At 47.0% G+C, this 19,418-nt stretch overlaps 1 protein-coding gene across 1 annotated transcript in view; it reads right to left on the bottom strand.

Annotated features, from left to right (window-relative positions):
- Positions 1 to 19,418, bottom strand: part of CEP104 (centrosomal protein 104) — a 45,483-nt gene that overhangs the window by 21,900 nt on the left and 4,165 nt on the right. Inside the window, 9 exon segments of the mRNA XM_010361871.2 lie at positions 562 to 759; positions 1,322 to 1,549; positions 3,594 to 3,749; positions 4,240 to 4,408; positions 10,027 to 10,103; positions 10,409 to 10,471; positions 12,278 to 12,416; positions 13,722 to 13,895; positions 18,131 to 18,257. Of these exon segments, the coding sequence (XP_010360173.2) occupies positions 562 to 759; positions 1,322 to 1,549; positions 3,594 to 3,749; positions 4,240 to 4,408; positions 10,027 to 10,103; positions 10,409 to 10,471; positions 12,278 to 12,416; positions 13,722 to 13,895; positions 18,131 to 18,243 (1,317 nt within the window). The 5' untranslated portion in view covers positions 18,244 to 18,257.

Here is a 19,418-nt window from a genome sequence, read left to right as displayed (position 1 = left end):
GAATTACAGGCGTGAGCCACTGAGCCAGGCCAACACTACTCATTTCTATGAGGAGATACTTCCATCTTTTGCTATGCTATCATTTTGTGCTGGAATTAGCTGGTGTTCAGAAGAGAGCAGGTGTTTAATACAAACTCCATGAATGCCAGAAGGACACCCAGGGTGAAATGAGTACTCATTGATACATCTTAGCTCATGTTTTTGCTGTTTCACATAATTCATAATTTACAGAAGGGCCAGGCACGGTGGCTCATGTGTAATCCCAGCACTTTGGGAGGCCAAGGCCAGGAGTTCAAGGCTACAGTGAGTTATGATCATGCCACTGTACTCCACCCTGGGTGACAGCGACACTGTTTCTTAAAAAAAAAAAAAGTTAACAAAAGACTTTCCAATCCAGCGAGAACAAAGGGAAGTCAACAATATTACAAATGCAAAGCCCTGGGCATTTTCCCTCCTTGATATGTAAGTACACAGAGCTGTGCATACCATATATAGCCTTCCCTCCCCTCTGCCCCCTACTGTTTTTTTTTTTTTTTTTTTTTTTTTTTTTTTTTTTTTTACCAAGGTTTCTCCCAACACATCGATGGCAGAGCTGGCTTCTCTCAAGGCCTTCTCGGTTAAGGGCTCTGGCTCCCCTGACAAGCCTCCCCTCCGAGCATCGCTGATGTCTGCATCACTCATTTCCGGCTCCACCACTGCCTCCCCATGATGCTTACGAATAGCTGGAAGAGGCCGCTCATCATAGGGCAGGGACTCTGCCTGCAGTGAGCGAAGGAGAGAGGAAAGTGCTGGGGAGCTCCATGGGTCGCATTCTCCAATGCACCTCTCACGGGCAGGCTCACTGCGCTTACTTACCTGATCTGCAAGATGTTATTTTGCTAAATATCAGTATCATCAGATTAGAATAATTTATACAACAAAGAGGACATAATTGAAAAGATTAGATGAGGCTTTCTGTTCCTTTCTAAACTCATTATAGACCTAATAAAAAAAGCAAGGTAGATTCCACCTCAATGGAGACTACTAAAGTAAAGGCTATTACATCTTTTTTTCTGACAAGATCTCTGATATGTTCTTAGTTTCTTGCTTAGAAATAAGCATCAAGCCTAATTTAATAAACATGCTCACAAGGTGTCACTAGGTGTCTATTGCTTATGTGGCTATGTTCTCACTCAGTACTATGGCTCCTAGAATGGAACAGAATTGGGTCTGGCTGGGGTGCACTCATGCACTCCATGCATGGGAACAGCACCTGGCATAACACAGGTCCTCTACAAATATCCAAATAAAGTGAATGCCAACCTGAAACAGAATTACCTACATTGGTCTTTGGATGAGGATCTGTGGCAGGGAGTAACTGGTCTACTGCAGAATACTGAGGAGAAATAGTTAGAGAATATGATGAAGGCTTTTCCTGAAGGACAGGTTCTGCAAACTGGTTTTCTGTTCCTCTTTCTTCCAGTTGTGATAGTGAGGGCATTGGCTTTTGGTGGCGAGGACTGCCAGAACGAGCGAGGGGCCGGAGGGGCAGATCAAGAGGTCTTCGCATCTAGGGAACAAAAAGGGACATTTAATTTCAAATGCCACTGCCACGACAGACATATCCATCTCATTCCTCCAGATGGATAAGACTTTAGAAAGCTGTGCTGGAAGAGGCTCCTTGGCACAATGAAAAGTTTCAAAACCAAAGAGAAACTTCCATGGAGTGAAATCTCCTTGAAAGTCCCACACAATCAAGCTGCACTCATCTCAGTTGTCGCTCCACATTTCCGTGTGGACTACAAAAGTGACACACACACCCAAAATGCTAGTGAAGGAATGAACATTTGTGCATGGAGATGTCCACACATATGTGCCTCTGAAGGAGCACAGTGGTGTGGAGAAAGCACCTGGGCTGGACCAAGTGGACGTCTATTCCAAATCTGGCACTGCTATTCACTGTGTGTACGAAGGAAAGTGATGTTGTGCAACCCAACAAGTAAAGCTGACTGCACAGTTGTTGCACACTGGGCATGGTACTGAATGTTTTGGACAGGCAGGCTCATTAATGCTTACTCTTTTTACTCCCACTTGAAAGCTGATGGAAAACTGAGGCATAAAGCTGATAAGAATTAGTCTGTGATCACAGAGCTGGAATGGTGGTGCCCGGATTTGAACCCAGGCAATCCAGCTCCAGAGTGTGCTGTCTCTTTTTCTTTTTTTTTTTGAGATGGAGTCTCGCTGGAGCGCAGTGGCCGGATCTCAGCTCACTGCAAGCTCCGCCTCCCGGGTTCACGCCATTCTCCTGCCTCAGCCTCCTGAGTAGCTGGGACCACAGGCGCCCGCCACCTCGCCCGGCTAGTTTTTTGTATTTTTTTTAATAGAGACGGGGTTTCACCGTGTTAGCCAGGATGGTCTCAATCTCCTGACCTCGTGATCCGCCCATCTTGGCCTCCCAAAGTGCTGGGATTACAGACGTGAGCCACCGCGCCCAGCCCTCTCTCTTTTTTTAGAGACAGGGTCTTGCTCCGTCACCAAGGCTGAAGTGCAGTGGCACGATCGTAGCTCGCTGCAGCCTCAAACTTCTGGGCCCAAGTGATCTTCCTGTCTCACTCTCCTGAGTAGCTAGGACTACAGGTGTGTGCTACCAGGCCTGGCTATTATTTATTTATTTATTTATTTATTTATTTTATTTTATTTTTTTGCGACGGAGTCTCGCTCTGTCGCCCGGGCTGGAGTGCAGTGGCCGGATCTCAGCTCACTGCAAGCTCCGCATCCCGGGTTCACGCCATTCTCCTGCCTCAGCCTCTTGAGTAGCTGGGACTACAGGCGCCCGCCACCTCGCCCGGCTAGTTTTTTGTACTTTTTAGTAGAGACGGGGTTTCACCGTGTTAGCCAGGATGGTCTCGATCTCCTGACCTCGTGATCCGCCCGTCTCGGCCTCCCAAAGTGCTGGGATTACAGGCTTGAGCCAGCCTATTATTTATTTTTTGTAGAGACAGGGTCTATGTGGCCCAGGCTGGTCAAACAATCCTCCTGGGCTCAAACAATCCTCCAGCCTTGGCCTCCCAAAGTGATGGGATTACAGGCGTGAGCCACCATGCCTGGCCTGGAGAGTGTGCACTCTCAACTACTATTCTGTATCTCAGGACCTTCGTTTCATCTGTCATGTGGGCTGAATGCCCCATCTGCATGAGTTCTAAAATCAGAGGCAGAGCACCTCATGGGAAACATGTTCTCAATACACTGAAGCTGTTAGTATTTCGCTCTCACTTGATCCTCACAACACCGAGGGGTCAGTGGGGCAGGGTCATCACTGCCTTTTCCAAATAAGGAAGCAGCCGGAGAGATGAAGGGATGCAGCGGAAAAGCAGCAGGGCCTTGGTTTTCCTGACCCTGGCTCGTCCCCTTTCCCACGACTGTGAGTCTCCTGAAATAACACGCTGAGGCAAAGCCTCCCTGAGAGCTGAGTCCATCTATGATAACTGTCCCCTGAGCACTGCAGAGTGTTTTACACTACACTTCAAAGGATAGATATCCACCTTTGTGAACCACACAGTTGAATCTCTGTTCTCCTAGGCTTTCCTCCACCCCGTCCGGGCTCCTGCACCCACCAGCTCAGCATCCAGGAGGCTGTGCAGCTCCAGCTGCTCATACACCTCAGCACGATACTGCTCCATCTGCTGCTTCTTCTCCTTGGCGAGATCATAGTCTTCCTTCTCCACGGCACAGCGTTTCTCCACCTCATACCTCCCAAGGCGCTCACCAACCTGAAGCACAAAATGTTTGCTTTTTGTTTCAAATTTGGATCAACTCACATCAAATGCAAAGCTAACTTTTAAGAGTCTTGCTTGAACCATCTTGTGAGGAGAGGGAGCGAGCACAGGGAAACGGAAGGAATGGGCCACACTCATAGCAAAGTTCTGGCTGCTGTTGCTGTACGGGCATCTAATAAGCCCATGGGTTCGTCATGACTTTCGGGACAGCTGGTTTTCCTATTTTCCCATTGTACTTGGGGTCTTAGTAACGAGGTAGCTGACCCTGGCACCTGAACATGAGTCTGAAGAGGTAAAGCTTCTGCTTCCATTTACATTTTTAAAGTGCTTATCTGTCTCCATAACTTAATTTTGCTGAGATCTCTGAACTCACACTAACTTCACAGCTTTTAGTAACCGGTTTCTTTTACCATGTAGTTATTCTAAGTATACATAAAATCTATTACAGGCATAAATTAGGAACTGTTTTCTCCAAAAGCCATACCTTTTGCAAATCAGCAATAGCTTGTTTTAGTTTCTTGGCATAATCATAGCGTTCCTTTTGGACAGCTTCCTGTTTTCTTTCATCTAATTTTCGTATAATCTGTGCAACTTCTGGATCTTGGTACATATCAAAAGCTAAGTCATCTAGCGGAGAAATATAGTCAGATCTCCTAAGGGAAGAAATGCATATTTTAGAGATAATGTCAAGCCCTAGGAGTTCTGTGCTGAAGATGCACAGTTGAGAAAATGCCCCTCCCTACCGCGCCCCATCATGGTTCACAGAGCATTTCCTGCAGGAGAAAATGGGTCTCAGAGAAGTAACAGGCCTCAGGTCACAGAGCTCCTAATTGCAAGCAGGCCTTTCTGACTCCAAAGCTCATGCTCTTGACCATGAACCAAACTGCACTTCAGGGCATCTGAGCCTTCAGTGCATTCGCTCAGAGTGCAGACTTCGGGCCTCGCCTCGTTATGGGCTCTGGGAACATGATGGTGAATGTGAATCAACTGCAGAACAAGGAGAAAAACAAAAATGAGACTAAAAACAAATAGATGACCAGGTCCCACCCTAAGAAATGTGACTAGCGGGCCCAAGATGGAGTCTAGGCACCGTATTTTATAACACCACAGTATTTTTTTTCTTTTTTTTCTTTTTTTTGGAGGCAGAGTCTCACTCTGTTGCTTAGGCTGGAGTGCAGTGGCGCAATCTCGGCTCACTGCAACCTCCACCTCCCGGGTTCAGGCGATTCTCCTGCCTCAGCCTCCTGAGTAGCTAGGATTACAGGTGTGTGCCACCACACCTGGCTAATTTTTGTATTTTTAGTAGAGACAGATTTTCATCATGTTGGCCAGGCTGGTCTCAAACTCCTGACCTCAAGTGATCCACCAGTCTCAGCCTCCCAAAGTGCTGGGATTATAGGCGTGAGCCACTGTGCCCAGCCTGTATTTTTTTCTTTGAGACAGAGAGAGTCCTGTTCTGTTGACCAGGCTGGAGTGCAGTGGCATGATCTTGGGCTCACTGCAACTTCTGCCTCCTGGGTTCAATCTATTCTCATGCCCCAGACTCCCAAATATCTGGGACTACAGGTGTGCACCACCATGCCTGGCTAATTTTTTGTATTTTTAGTAGAGATGGAGTTTCACCATGCTAGCCAGGTTGGTCTCGAACTCCTGACATCAGGTGACCCACCCATCTCGGACTCCCAAAGTGCTGAGATTACAGGTGTGAGCCACTGTACCCGGCCAACATCACAGTATTTTTGATAAACATGATAGGTTAAGAATTGCTACCACTGAGGTTTTACTCAAAGGGTTAAGTTGTATGGTGCCAACCACCATGTCCTAGAGGAGATCAAAAACATTCCTTCAGAAATAAGCGACCTTTTGTAGTCACCTGAATAACTCATCTCTGATTAAATATGACCTCGATTCCTCCTTTCGAGCTCTATGTAGGGTCTAGAATGTAAACAATAAAGCGAGTCTCACCAAGCAACAAAACCTTACTAGAGGACGAGGATCGAAGTGTCCCAGCTGCTGTGCCGACACCATTAAGCAAGCCAGCTGCTTACGGTGACTTGAACAGCCTTCGAGACAGGTATGTTTTAAGGAAAACATTTGTCATAAAAGTGTAGTTGGTGAATCTCTATTATAATGAATTCAAGTGGGGCATGGGAATAGGCCCCCTTTAAGCACTCACAGCCCCCGCTGGCATCTCCCCACCCTTGAGGTCACGGTACTTTGCTCACAGCAGCACCACAGGCTGGTGGCTGGGATGGCACCAGCAGCTCTGAACTGTATCTAATCCCAGGGGTGACTAAACAGTGAAACATTTTGGGGTGTCTACAAGATCACATTAACTATTTTTAGTTAACACATACGACACTCTAAGTCACATTGCCTTGCTGTCCCAGAGATGAACACAAAGACTTCATTTGATTGTAAAAATCCTTCAAAGCAAACATCATGTCCTGTGGCACCCTAGTCCCAGCTCCTGTTGATTCAGCAGCAGCGTGGGGTGCCATCTACCCACTTCGGTAGAGAACCCCCAGTGGCAATGACCGGATTCCACGTCCAGCACAGGCCCGCACATGCCAGTCACACAGCTTTTCCCAGACCTTGCACTTAGCCTTCAGAAAACTCCGGGACAGGACAGGCAAACCACAGCCTGCCATCCCACCCGGCTGATTGGATTAAGGCAAGAGATTTAAAGTCTAAATCAAAATGACAGAAAGCAGCTTTATTGGAGATACTGAGACACTAAAGACTTAATCAGTTTGGTTGTTCCTGCCCTGCAGCACTTGCTTCAGTAAGGGCACAGTCCCAGCCGCGGTCCTTGTGGCGAGGCTGGCAGGAGGGAGGCAGCCATTCACTCTCAGCGCTCCTTCCCCACAGTGCTTCCAATCCCCAGCTTGAAGGATGGGAAGAGTACTGTGATTTTTCTATTATGCAAAGGAGGCATCTGAGGGAGAGACTGAGAGGCTGGTGTTATTTTTTTTATAGACATTACATGAATAGCCTCTACTCTCTAAGCACTCCACACTCACAAGTGTCTGTGACAGCTCTGGTCTGCACCAGGCCTGTGGGGAGGTGGGGCAGCCTCTGCAGGAGGGAAGGCTCGCTGTCCACCAGGGCACACTCAGCAAATCGCACACGGCTCCTGAGCAACTGCAGAGAAAATCTGATCCACGCTGTGTACAAATAGAAGAGCCTGGATCAAGAATTAATCACTTTATGCGAGCAGTCTGTGTGCGGGTAAAAGTGAAATTACACCAAACGTGGCGGACAAATTTGAAATTTCTATTAAAGTTTAAGAAGTTGATCTTTATTGGGAAGCTGCTGTCAGAGAAGAACCAAGGATTATTTGGGATTTCTCTTTATTTTTAAAAAACTTTTTTTTTTTTTTTTTTTTTTTGAGATGGAGTCTTGCTCTGTCCCCCAGGCTGTAGTACAGTGGCATGACCTTGGCTCACTGCAACCTCCACCTCTCAGGTTTAAGGGATTCTCCTGCCTCAGCCTCCGGAGTAGCTGGGACTACAGGTGTGCGCCACCATACTCAGCTAATTTCCATGTTTTTAGTAGAGAAGGAGTTTTACCATGTTGGCCAGGCTGGTCTTGAATTCCTGACCTCAAGTGATCCGCCCACCTCGGCCTCCCAAAGTGCTGGGATTACAGATGTGCACCACCACGCCTGGCCTAAAAAACATTTCAATTCTTCTTTTTTCTCAATGCAGCAACTATGCCAGTCCTTCCTTTCTTTTCTTTAGACCAGGCACCTCTGGAATGGAGTCCCCTCGTTGTCATCCACAGCAGGCAGGTGGCAAGGGAGCCACCGTCCCTAAGAGGTGCCCAGGACAGACAGGGTGACCAAGGACGGCACAGTGGGGCCCTTTAGCTCTCCAAAGGTGGATTCACCCCGGGTCCTTAGACTGCTAAAAAAAAGAGGAAGCGGCAACAGCAGCAGAAAAATATGTATACTTTTTTTTTTTTTGAGACAGGGTTTCACTGTCACCCAGGCTGGAATACAGTGGCATGATCTCGGCTCAAGCGATTTTCCTGCCTCAGTTTCCTGAGTAGTTGAGACTACAAGCACGTGCCACCAGGCCCAGCTAATTTTTGTATTTTTAGTAGACATGGGGTTTTGCCATGTAACCCAGGCTGGTTTCAAACCCCTGATCTCAAGCAGTCCTCCTGCCTTGGCCTCCCAAAGTGGTGAGATTACAAGTGTTAGCCACCACACCCAGCCTACAACTGTTAACATGAAGAACTTTCCCCACATCCTTTTTTCTTTTCTTTTTTCTTTTTTTAGCTAAACTTAGCAGTGAGAAAAAATATTTTTAATGGGTAGAGAGGGATTGGTAAACATTGTGTTGTTAAAAACCTATGTGATACATAGTTTTCACTCCTCTAAACTTTTGAAGAGGCCGTAAGGTGATGTCTGTAGAACTGATAACCTGGGTCAATTCATATCTTTGATTTTTACCATGAATTTGCTTGTGCTGATAAAATATCAAAGGATGGCTGACGGATCTTTGTTTAAATGCGTTTTAGGAAACTTCTAGTAATATCTGAACACAAGAAAGGAACAGTCTCTGCTGGGCAGTAAATGAAGGTGTGTGGCTGGTGCGGCGGCTCACGCCGTAATCCCAGCACTTTGGGAGGCTGAGGCTGGGCAGTAAAAATGAAGGTGTGTGGCTGGGCGCGGGGGCTCACGCCGTAATCCCAGCACTTTGGGAGGCTGAGGCTGGGCAGTAAAAATGAAGGTGTGTGGCTGGGCGCGGGGGCTCACGCCGTAATCCCAGCACTTTGGGAGGCTGAGGCTGGACAGTAAAAATGAAGGTGTGTGGCTGGGCGCGGGGGCTCACGCCGTAAACCCAGCACTTTGGGAGGCTGAGGCTGGGCAGTAAAAATGAAGGTGTGTGGCTGGTGCGGGGGCTCACGTGTCATCCCAGCACTGTGGGAGGCTGAGGCGGGTGTGAAGGTGTGTGGCTGGTGCGGGGGCTCACGCCGTAATCCCAGCACTTTGGGAGGCTGAGGCTGGGCAGTAAAAATGAAGGTGTGTGGCCGGGCGCGGGGGCTCACGTCTGTCATCCCAGCACTTTGGGAGGCTGAGGCGGGTGTGAAGGTGTATGGCCGGGCGCGGGGGCTCACGTCTGTCATCCCAGCACTTTGGGAGGCTGAGGCGGGTGTGAAGGTGTGTGGCTGGTGCGGGGGCTCACGTGTCATCCCAGCACTTTGGGAGGCTGAGGCGGGTGTGAAGGTGTGTGGCCGGGCGCGGGGGCTCACGTCTGTCATCCCAGCACTTTGGGAGGCTGAGGCGGGTGTGAAGGTGTGTGGCCGGGCGCGGGGGCTCACGCCGTAATCCCAGCACTTTGGGAGGCTGAGGCGGGTGTGAAGGTGTGTGGCTGGTGCGGGGGCTCACGTCTGTCATCCCAGCACTTTGGGAGGCTGAGGCGGGTGTGAAGGTGTGTGGCTGGTGTGGGGGCTCACGTGTCATCCCAGCACTTTGGGAGGCTGAGGCGGGTGTGAAGGTGTGTGGCTGGTGTGGCGGCTCACGCCGTAATCCCAGCACTTTGGGAGGCTGAGGCTGGGCAGTAAATGAAGGTGTGTGGCTGGTGCGGGGGCTCACGTCTGTCATCCCAGCACTTTGGGAGGCTGAGGCGGGTGTGAAGGTGTGTGGCTGGTGCGGGGGCTCACGTGTCATCCCAGCACTTTGGGAGGCTGAGGCGGGTGTGAAGGTGTGTGGCTGGTGCGGCGGCTCACGCCGTAATCCCAGCACTTTGGGAGGCTGAGGCGGGTGGATCACCTGAGGTCAGGCGTTCGAGACCAGCCTGGCCAACATGATAAAACCCCATCTCTGCTAAAAATACAAAAAATTAGCCTGGGTATGGTGGCGGGCACCTGTAATCCCAGCCACTCGGGAGACTGAGGCAGGAGAAGTGCTTGAACCCAGGAGGTAGAAGTTATGGTGAGCCGAGATGGCGCCATTGCACTCCAGCCTGGGTAACAAGAGTGAAATTCTGTCTCAAGAAAAAAAAAAAAAAAAAGGGGGGAAAATCAATGAAGGTGTGCTGGAAAAAATCAATGAAGGTGTGCTGGAAAAAATCAATGAAGGTGTGCTAAATAAAACAGTGACCTTAATCTTTATGTAATCTTCAGACAGTCCAATCAGTGGCTTATCCAGCTCTAAACTGAAGTTAGAGGCTCCAAGTCCATAATCCTTTGGAAATGACTGACCCTTTCATGATTCTGAGGAAAGTAACAGAAGTTCATTGCTGGGAAGCAGGACTCTTACCTGGCGTAAGTTCCTTCTAGAGCAGGGTCCTCGCTGTTGTGCCCAAGGTAGTGGTCAATCAACTTCTCTCGAGAGGCCTTTGGGAGCAAAACATCTGCTTAGTGTCTCAGAGAGAAAGAGGAACAGCACAAAACCTTAACTACCAGATTTATTTCATATAAAGCTGTCAGCAAGGTTCAGTGATCCTCATCTTTCGGAGGGACAGCTAAAACTGTTAAAGAAAAGTTTAATATGCTATAGCTCCTAAAAATCATCTGAAAGTTATTCACTAGTCAATTTTATGCAGATTATAAAAATGACACTTTTTTTGGGTGAAAATAAACGACCCCCTCCAGTTAGAAATACATTTACTTCCTTAGGAATTAAAACTTTCCAAACTTACAGTATTGCTTTCATCACTGAAATCTGCGGGGTCTCCAATGATATTTATGGCAACCAAAGCAACCTAAGAAAGTGTTAAATTAATAGAAATTAAATATACAATGTTTGAAATGACTTAACACCTTTATTTATATACTTTGAGACAGGGTCTCGTCTGTCACCCAGGCTGGAGTGCAGTGGTGTGATCATGGCTTACTGCAGCCTCGATCTCCTGGGCTCAAGTGATTCCCCCACCTTAGCCATCCAAGTAACTGGGACTATAGGTGTGAACCACTATGCCCTGCTAATTTTTGTGTTTGTTTACAGAGATAGGATTTCGCCATGTTGCCCAGGCTGGACTTAACTCCTTTATAACAAACTGACCTATACTGTTATCAAATGGGATGATGTATATCAAAGTGTATTGTTAAAATGTTATGCTAATGTAAAGAATTTTTAATAATTAACAAAGAATTTTAAATAAATTATGTAAGTTAGTATTCTAATGCTTAACCAAATGGTTATTTTAACCATTTAAAGGATGTTCTAGCTGGGGGCGGTGGCTCATGCCTGCAATCCCACCACTTTGGTAGGCTGAGGCAGCAGGGTCACCTGAGGTCGGGAGTTCGAGACCAGCCTGGCCAACACGGAGAAACCCTATATCTACTAAAAATACCAAATTAGCCGGGTGTGGTGGTGGGCATGCCTGTAATCTCAGCTACTTGGGAGGCTGAGGCAGGAGAATCATTTGAACCTGGGAGGCAGAAGTTGCAGTGAACCGAGATTGCGCCATTGCACTCCAGCCTGGGCAACAAGAATGAAACTCTGTCGCAAAAAAAAGAAAAAAAAGAAAAAAAAAAGACATCCACTTGAGATTGAGTATGGAGCTCATCTTTGAAGGATCTTGGGAACTTAGACGATGAAAAGTTAACACAGCTCAGAATATCCAAGTCGGTAAGTCTCACCTGAGGTGGGGAGTCACTTTTCCATCCTGCACCCCCAACCACTGTAGACCAACTACTTAGCCAGGTCATTGCTGGTAAACACATGCAGGTGGGGAGAGGAAGGAAGAGGGTTAAGAATCATTCTTCTGGCTTCCTGGCGTGTCATGCTGGAGGCGCCAGGCAGCTGAACTGGACCTTTGCACTCTGGTCCAGCTCACCCGCTTGGTCTAGAGATTTGATTTGCTGGGTGCTCGCATTCCTCTTGGAGGGGGCAGGGAGAGTTGTAAATACTTGTGCTAATTAACAAGATTGCTTTGGACACAACTGATTTCTACTACACTAACCATGTGAGAAAAAGAAAGAAAAGGAAAGAAAGGGAGGGAGGAAGGAAGAGATGAAGAATTAGCGGATTGGAGCAGGAGACATTCTGGATTACATGCAACATTAATGTGTCTGCAATTTTTACTAGGGGATTTACCTCGTGCACATTGGGAGGGTTTATTTAGAACTGTGCTGTCCTACACAAATAGGATGTGAGCCACATGTGTTATTAAGGTTAAGTAGGCACATTAAAAAATTAAAAAATGCAATTAACTTTAATAATATAGGTTAACACAACATATCCAAAATATTATCATTTCATCACATACAACTGACATAAAAGTTCTCATGAACTGTTTTGCATTCTCCTTTTGTACTGAGTCTCTGAAGCCCACTGTCTGGTGATGCTGGCAGCAGCTCTGGGCACTAGGCCAGTTCGTGGTAGGCACTGGCCACATGTGTCCAGAGGCTGCTGGATCAGACAGCACAGCTCAGAGAGTTCAGCAGTCTCCCAGAAGAGATCCTCTAAGATCATCTTGAAAATGCATCTAAGAAAAGATACGTGACTACATAATCCCACAAAGAAGGTAGGGGCAGGATCAAAGGCGAAGCTGCATGCATCTTACCTGATTATATATGTTGTATTTGTTGGCATGGTTTTGGTGAAAAATCAGTTTAAGAAATTGTCCTACTGCATCCACATAAACTGATTTTAGTTCCCGGGCTTTGCAACCTGTCTTTTCGTTATCACAGAGAGACACGTAGCTGAAAAACAAAACACAACTGAAGAATACGCTGATTTGAAAACTTGCTGTTCAATAAAACTGCCCCCTGCTCTGATTGAACTCAAGAGGTTTATTTTTATTGTTTTATTTTTTAAAGCTAGACTACCCCTACGCAGGATCAATAGGTTTGAATAAAAGCTAAGTCTAGAATGAAAAACCTAGGAAAATCCCCTAGAACTCAAATTCTAATTAGTGTTCTTGTTTTTTTTGTTTTGCTTTGTTTTTTGGGATGGAGTCTTGTTCTGTCACCTAGGCTGGAGTGCAGTGGGGTGATCGTGGCTCATTCCAATCTCTGCCTCTCGGGTTCAAGCAATTCTCCTGCCTCAGCCTCCCAAGTAGCTGGGATTACAGGCACTCACCACCACGCCCAGCTAATTTTTGTATTTTTAGTAGAGACACAGTTCACCATGTTGGCCAGATTGGTCATCTAATTAAATTTTTTTTTTTTTTTTTGAGACAGAGTCTCGCTCTGTCGCCCAGGCTGGAGTGCAGTGGCCGGATCTCAGCTCACTGCAAGCTCCGCCTCCCGGGTTTACGCCATTCTCCTGCCTCAGCCTCCCGAGTAGCTGGGACTACAGGCGCCCGCCACCTCACCCAGCTACTTTTTTTGTATTTTTTAGTAGAGACGGGGTTTCACCGTGTTAGCCAGGATGGTCTCGATCTCCTGACCTCGTGATCCGCCCGTCTCCGCCTCCCAAAGTGCTGGGATTACAGGCTTGAGCCACCGTGCCTGGCCCTAATTAATAATCTTAAGAAAATTTCTACATCTGAAAAGTAGAGTTGAATAGCAGAATTCATAGAAATCATAATGCTGCTTTTTAAGCATATTCAGTAAGAGGCAGGTGTTAAGAAATTTTGTACTCTTGAACCAAATAGAAGTATATAACATAGGACCAAAAGTTAAGGGACAATTCATCTTCAAGAGCTTTCAGGGCCTGGCATGGTAGCTCACCCCTGTAATCCCAGCACTTTGGGAGACCAAGGCGGATGGATCATGAGGTCAGGAGATCAAGACCATCCCGGCTAACACAGTGAAACCCTGTCTTCACTAGAAACACAAAAAATTAGCCGGGCGTGGTGGCGGGCGCCTGTAGTCCCAGCCACTCCGGAGGCTGAGGCCGGAGAATGTCATGAATCCTGGAGGCGGAGGTTGCAGTGCATCAAGACTGTACCACTGCACTCCAGCCTGGGCGACAGAGTGAGACTCCGTTTAAAAAAAAAAAAAAGAGCTTTCCGGTAGAATTAGTCTAAAAGCTGCCATTATACATTTATATTTCATTCTTACCCAAGTCTTCGAAATCGCTCTGCTTGATAGGGTGCAAAATATTCAGGTAAGCTTTCACTAATGTAGAACTCAATTTTACTTGAAATCATATACTGGTGAGCAAGTAACTGTAGTTTCCTTATTCGACATCTCTCCACCATTTGAAGGACAATTTCTTGTGGAAATTGGCAAAATCTGAAAGCAAACACATTTTTATTTTTTCTGAACAATTCCTCCAGAGGGTTTCTAGATGCTAGCATCTCATTCTTGCAGGTAAGAAGCATTAACCACACACCCACTTTGAACTGAACAGTCTGTAGGTACTGATGGTACAAAATTGCCTGCGACATGATTCCCATTCTCTCGAGCTTTTCGTGTTGGAGTTGAAGCTTGGGATTAAAAATTTGACTTGAGCTGCCTGTAACCCTATAGGAATCATACTCTTGGTAGCTAGTAAATGGTCTGATATGAAACCTGAAGTTTTTCATAAGATAAATCAATCTTACGAGGTGGCACTAGCGGGCAGGATGGAGCCAAAGGATCTTCCATGGGAACTCAAATGCTTAAGGGCCCCGAGGTTCCATATTGAAGGAGTGCCTGCCATTCACGCTTAGTGGTCTAGGGAGAGAAGCCTATGCTATGGCCCGTGCTGGAGCTTCTAACTTTGCTCAAAAGTGACATAACTTTTTTTTTTTGAGACGTAGTCTGTCTCTGTCGCCCAGGCTGGAGTGCAGTGGCCAGATCTCAGCTCACTGCAAGCTCCGCCTCCCGGGTTTATGCCATTCTCCTGCCTCAGCCTCCCAAGTAGCTGGGACTACAGGCGCCCGCCACCTCGCCCGGCTAATTTTTTGTATTTTTTTTAGTAGAGACGGGGTTTCACCGTGTTAGCCAGGATGGTCTCGATCTCCTGACCTCATGATCTGCCCATCTCGACCTCCCAAAGTGCCTTTTTTTTTTTAGACAAGGTCTCGCTCTGTCCCCCAGGCTGCAGTGGTGTGATTATGGCTCACTGCATCTTTGATCTCCTGGGCTCAAGTGACCCTCCTACCTCAGCCTCCTGAGGAGCTGGGACCACAGGCATGTGCCACTGTGCCTGGCTAAAACTTTGCCCAGGCTGGTCTTGAACTCCTGGGCTCACGGGATCCTCCCCCCTTGGCCTCCCAAAGTGCTGTGATTACAGGTGTGAGCCACTGTGCCCAGCCCAGAAGTGACATAACGTATTAAAAAACTAAGAATTGGGTAGAGAATCACAGCAGTCAGCAAAGACCCCACATCGCTTCCAAAAATGCAAAGGCTCAAGAGAGGCACATTTGGGGCAGGAGGGCAGCTGGCACAAACTGGGAAACTGAGCAACTGTGAAATGAAATTCTTTAGTCTTTCACGTCAGTAAAGTGCTGCTGTAGATAGTTACTGCTTTTAAATGCAGGGCACATAAATTATCATTTGTGGTGAGATTATCTGAACATAAGGACAATAAGTAATCTATTATTTAAAAATCTTTATTAAAAGAAAACAAAACTCCAAAACTAAAGAAAAGCAAGACAACCAGCAAAGCTTTGAAGTTGTATACAGTCATGTACTGCGTGAGACAGTGATCCCATAAGATGACAACACTGTATTTTGACTTAGCTTTTCTATTTTTAGATACACAGATACCTACTGTGTTATACTCGCTACCATGTTCAGCACAGTCATGTGCTGTACAGGTTTGCAGCCCGGGAGCAATAGGCGATGCCACAGAGCCTAGGTGTATAGAGTAGCCTGTATCACCTGGGTTTGAGGGCACTCTAGGTGTTTGATGAAATCGACTGATGATGCATTTCTCAGAATGTCCCCATGATTGAGTGATGTAGGATTGTACTTCTAAAAATCCTTCCAAAACAGGCCTATGATTTAGCTACCCAAATGCAGCTGATCAACAGTTTATAGATGAATCAAAAATACCTTTCAAGCTGAATATAAAAAGAAACCTCACAGTTACAAAGGCTAGTATATATTTATCCTTTCAAGATAAACTGACAGATACAGATTTTTAAAAATAAAAACAATTTGACAACCAAAAAAATGGATGCCCAGAGGCTACGGTTGGTGCAAACTTTATGCTTTCTTGGAAAAATGTCTTGCTCTGAAGGGTTTAGGCTCTCTGAATTCTGAGGTCACGTGAATGGCACTAGGGGTCTCCCTGGATCTCTTTAACCCCACTTCAGTGTCTCTCCTGGAGCTGCATCAATCTATGCCCTGAGCTCCGATGTAGAGGGTCCCACATTTTCTATGACCTGTGGTAACAGGGCACCTTGTCCTGCCATTGGGAGGCTAGGCTTCAGGGTATCCTCCTTTGTCTTTCTGCGATGTGCCTGACCTCAGGGAAGTCAAAGAGACCCCGAGCCAAACCCAGTGGGAGTCTGTGGTGACCAAGGGCACATGGATCCTTTTCTTAGGTACATCCTCTGAAAGCACGTTACTGAAGTGAGTGTAGGTTATGCCCTTTAAAGCAATACCATGTCAACGCACAAGAGAACCATATGGGTGTGATTTTTATAACTATTACCAAAAAGGGTGGCTGGGTGTATACTCGAGAACCTTCAATCCCCATATAAACACGGAACAAGTACAGTGAGCGTACAGGACCTCTGCAGAGGGGATGCTGCTGCCTGAGAGAGGCATGAGCAGGCTCACGGGGAGTCTGGGAGGAGAGGGCGGAGCGCTGGGCTGCCCCCACGGGTGTGCTCCTCCTCCTGCCCTCCAGCCATAGGTTGGACCCTGTTAATGCTGCCTGCACGGGCAGTGCATCAGCCCCAGCCAGGGCAGTATCAGGATGCTGGCTCGTCTGCAATCCCAGCTCCACGGTGACAAACGTGCTGTCTGGCCCTTTCTGCTTGACTCTTGCTTCATTTCTCAGTTCATTCAGAACTCACTTCTGGGAAATGCAGGGACAGGGGGTCTTATTTGTTGCATCTCCTCAAAAACTCCAAAAGGAAAATATGTTTTAATTTTAAATGAGATTTACATTCAATTTTCAGCAACATGTCTTCTGAATAAAAGCAAGACACAATTATATGATTGAATTTAAAATGCCATACATATTTACGCATTCATAAGTTAGGAATAAATAGTAACTTCTCAGGCTTGAAAGCAAGTCATGAAGAGCACCGAGCTGATGAGGTGGGATGGGGTGGAGGTGGATTTTTAATCACATGACTGAGGGCAGAGGGCAGATGCCAAGTGAGTGCATGAAGGGGCTCAGCTGTAAAGACCAAAGCAGCAGAGGCAAAAAGACTTAAATGTTTTAGGAAAATAATCAAGCAAAACACCCATCTAATGAACATTTTTTTTGAGACAGTCTTACTCGGTCGCTCAGCCTGGGGTGCAGTGACTGTCATAGCTCATGGCAGCCTTGGACTTCCGGGCTCAAGGGATCCTCCTATCTCAGCATCCTGAGTAGCTGGGACTACAGGCAGGAGCCACTGTGCCCAGTTGAACATTTTAACAAAAGTATACGCATGTTTAAGAGAAATGTGAAAGACACAATCTTTTGGTTAAAGCTTGGTGTCATATAAAAGCAGTTATTTTGGTTAAAGCTTGGTGTCATATAAAAGCAGTTATTTTGGTTAAAGCTTGGTGTCACATAAAAGCAGTTACTTTGGTTAAAGTTTGGCATCATATAAAAGCAGTTATTGGCCGGGCGCGGTGGCTCAAGCCTGTAATCCCAGCACTTTGGGAGGCCGAGACGGGTGGATCACGAGGTCAGGAGATCGAGACCATCCTGGCTAACACGGTGAAACCCCGTCTCTACTAAAAAAAAAATACAAAAAACTAGCCGGGCGAGGTGGCAGGCGCCTGTAGTCCCAGCCACTCGGGAGGCTGAGGCAGGAGAATGGCGTAAACCCGGGAGGCGGAGCTTGCAGTGAGCTGAGGTCCGGCCTCAGAGCGAGACTCCATCTCAAAAAAAAAAAAATAAATAAAATAAAATAAATAAATAAATAAATAAATAAAAGCAGTTATTTTGGTTAAAGCTTGGCGTCATATAAAAGCAGTTAGCCACACACTCTTTCATCACAGGAGCCCAACTGTAAAAGCAAACAAAGCTGCACGTGCCATCTCTGCACAGAAACTTAATGAGAATGTGCAGCCCAGCGTGTGATCAGGGAATACAGTTAGACAATTACAGGGCCTCATTTCTCTTCCTTCTCCCATCCGCGCATTTTCTTCAGGGAGTGTGAGTGAATGTTATAAGTGAAAGAGGCTCAACACATTTTATTTAAAAATGTAAACAGAAAGAGATGCCTGACACTGCACCGCACGCTGACATCCTCGGTCCTGATGTCCGAGTGACAGTAAAATCTGAGGCTTCGAATGAAAGGAGCCCCTGTGCCCTCCCCAGGGACCCGAGGTAGACTCACAGCCCAAGCCCCACCCCGTCCAGCCCTCACCTAGGTGACCGCCACCCACTGACGGTCGGTGCATGGATCATGAGCTCCCGGGCACTGAAGCCGTCTTCGTGTCCAGATGAGCTGACGACGACAAATCCAATCTTGTGGGGCATTCTGCGCGTTTGGGCTGTTTATAAGAGAGCAGGAAAGATTTCTTTAAAACAAAGGAATTCACGAACACATGAACATTTAAAGGGTTAGTTAACGCCTTGCTAATACACACAATAATGCATTAAGTATTCAGAATTTTCCCATCTATTTGAAAGAGTCTATTTTTTTTTTGTTAAACACTTTGTATAGATACTTCTGACTCTATTTAAGGTATCATTTAAGTTATCTCGACTTTTCCCAAACATGTGTCCAAAAAGTTTGACCAGTATTGTGGATTGTGTTCCCCAAAAAGATACGTTAAAGTTCCACCTGTGGTACCTGTGAATGTGACCTTATTTGAAAGTAGGGTCTTTGTAGGTGTGATCTAGTTAAAACGAGGTCCTTGGGGTGGGCCCAATCCAATGTGACTTTTAAGAAGAAGGGAAGAGGCCGGGCGCGGTGGCTCAAGCCTGTAATCCCAGCACTTTGGGAGGCCGAGACGGGCGGATCATGAGGTCAGGAGATCGAGACCATCCTGGCCAACACGGTGAAACCCCGTCTCTACTAAAAAATACAAAAAACTAGCCAAGCGAGGTGGCGGGCGCCTGTAGTCCCAGCTACTTGGGAGGCTGAGGCAGGAGAATGGCGTAAACCCGGGAGGCGGAGCTTGCAGTGAGTTGAGATCCGGCCACTGCACTCCAGCCCCAGCGACAGAGTGAGACTCCGCCTCAAAAAAAAAAAAAAAAAAAAGACGCAGCCACACAAAGGGAGAGCACCATGTGGCGACAGAGGCAGGCACCAGAGCGAGGCATCTCTAAGCGGGGAGCGGGCCTGCCGAGCACGGCTGAGGACAGGCGAGGGCGGCCAGCAGGCACCCAAAGCTAGGAAGAGGCCAGGAGGGATCCCCCCATCCTCCAGAGCGAGAGTGCAGCCCTGCCCACACAGCCTCCAGAATGAATTTCTGTTGTTTTAAGCCATCTAGTTTATATTTTGTTATGGCAAAAATAGTTTTTGTCTAGAACATAAACACAAATGTGTTTCTATTAGTTAGGAAACGAATAGAACCAGTACATTAGTTAGCGACACAACAACAAGGGAAAAGGCAACGTAGGCACTAGCCTAACAACTGCGAAACGAATGCGTGCGAGCAGAAGGAAGAGCAGGAATGACAGGCAGGCGTATTAAGTACAGAAACGTT

Source organism: Rhinopithecus roxellana, chromosome 12 (assembly GCF_007565055.1).
Source record: "Rhinopithecus roxellana isolate Shanxi Qingling chromosome 12, ASM756505v1, whole genome shotgun sequence".
Lineage (NCBI taxonomy): Eukaryota > Metazoa > Chordata > Mammalia > Primates > Cercopithecidae > Rhinopithecus > Rhinopithecus roxellana.
The sequence above is the reverse complement of the archived record's forward strand: the minus strand, read 5'-3'. Positions and strand labels throughout refer to the sequence as shown.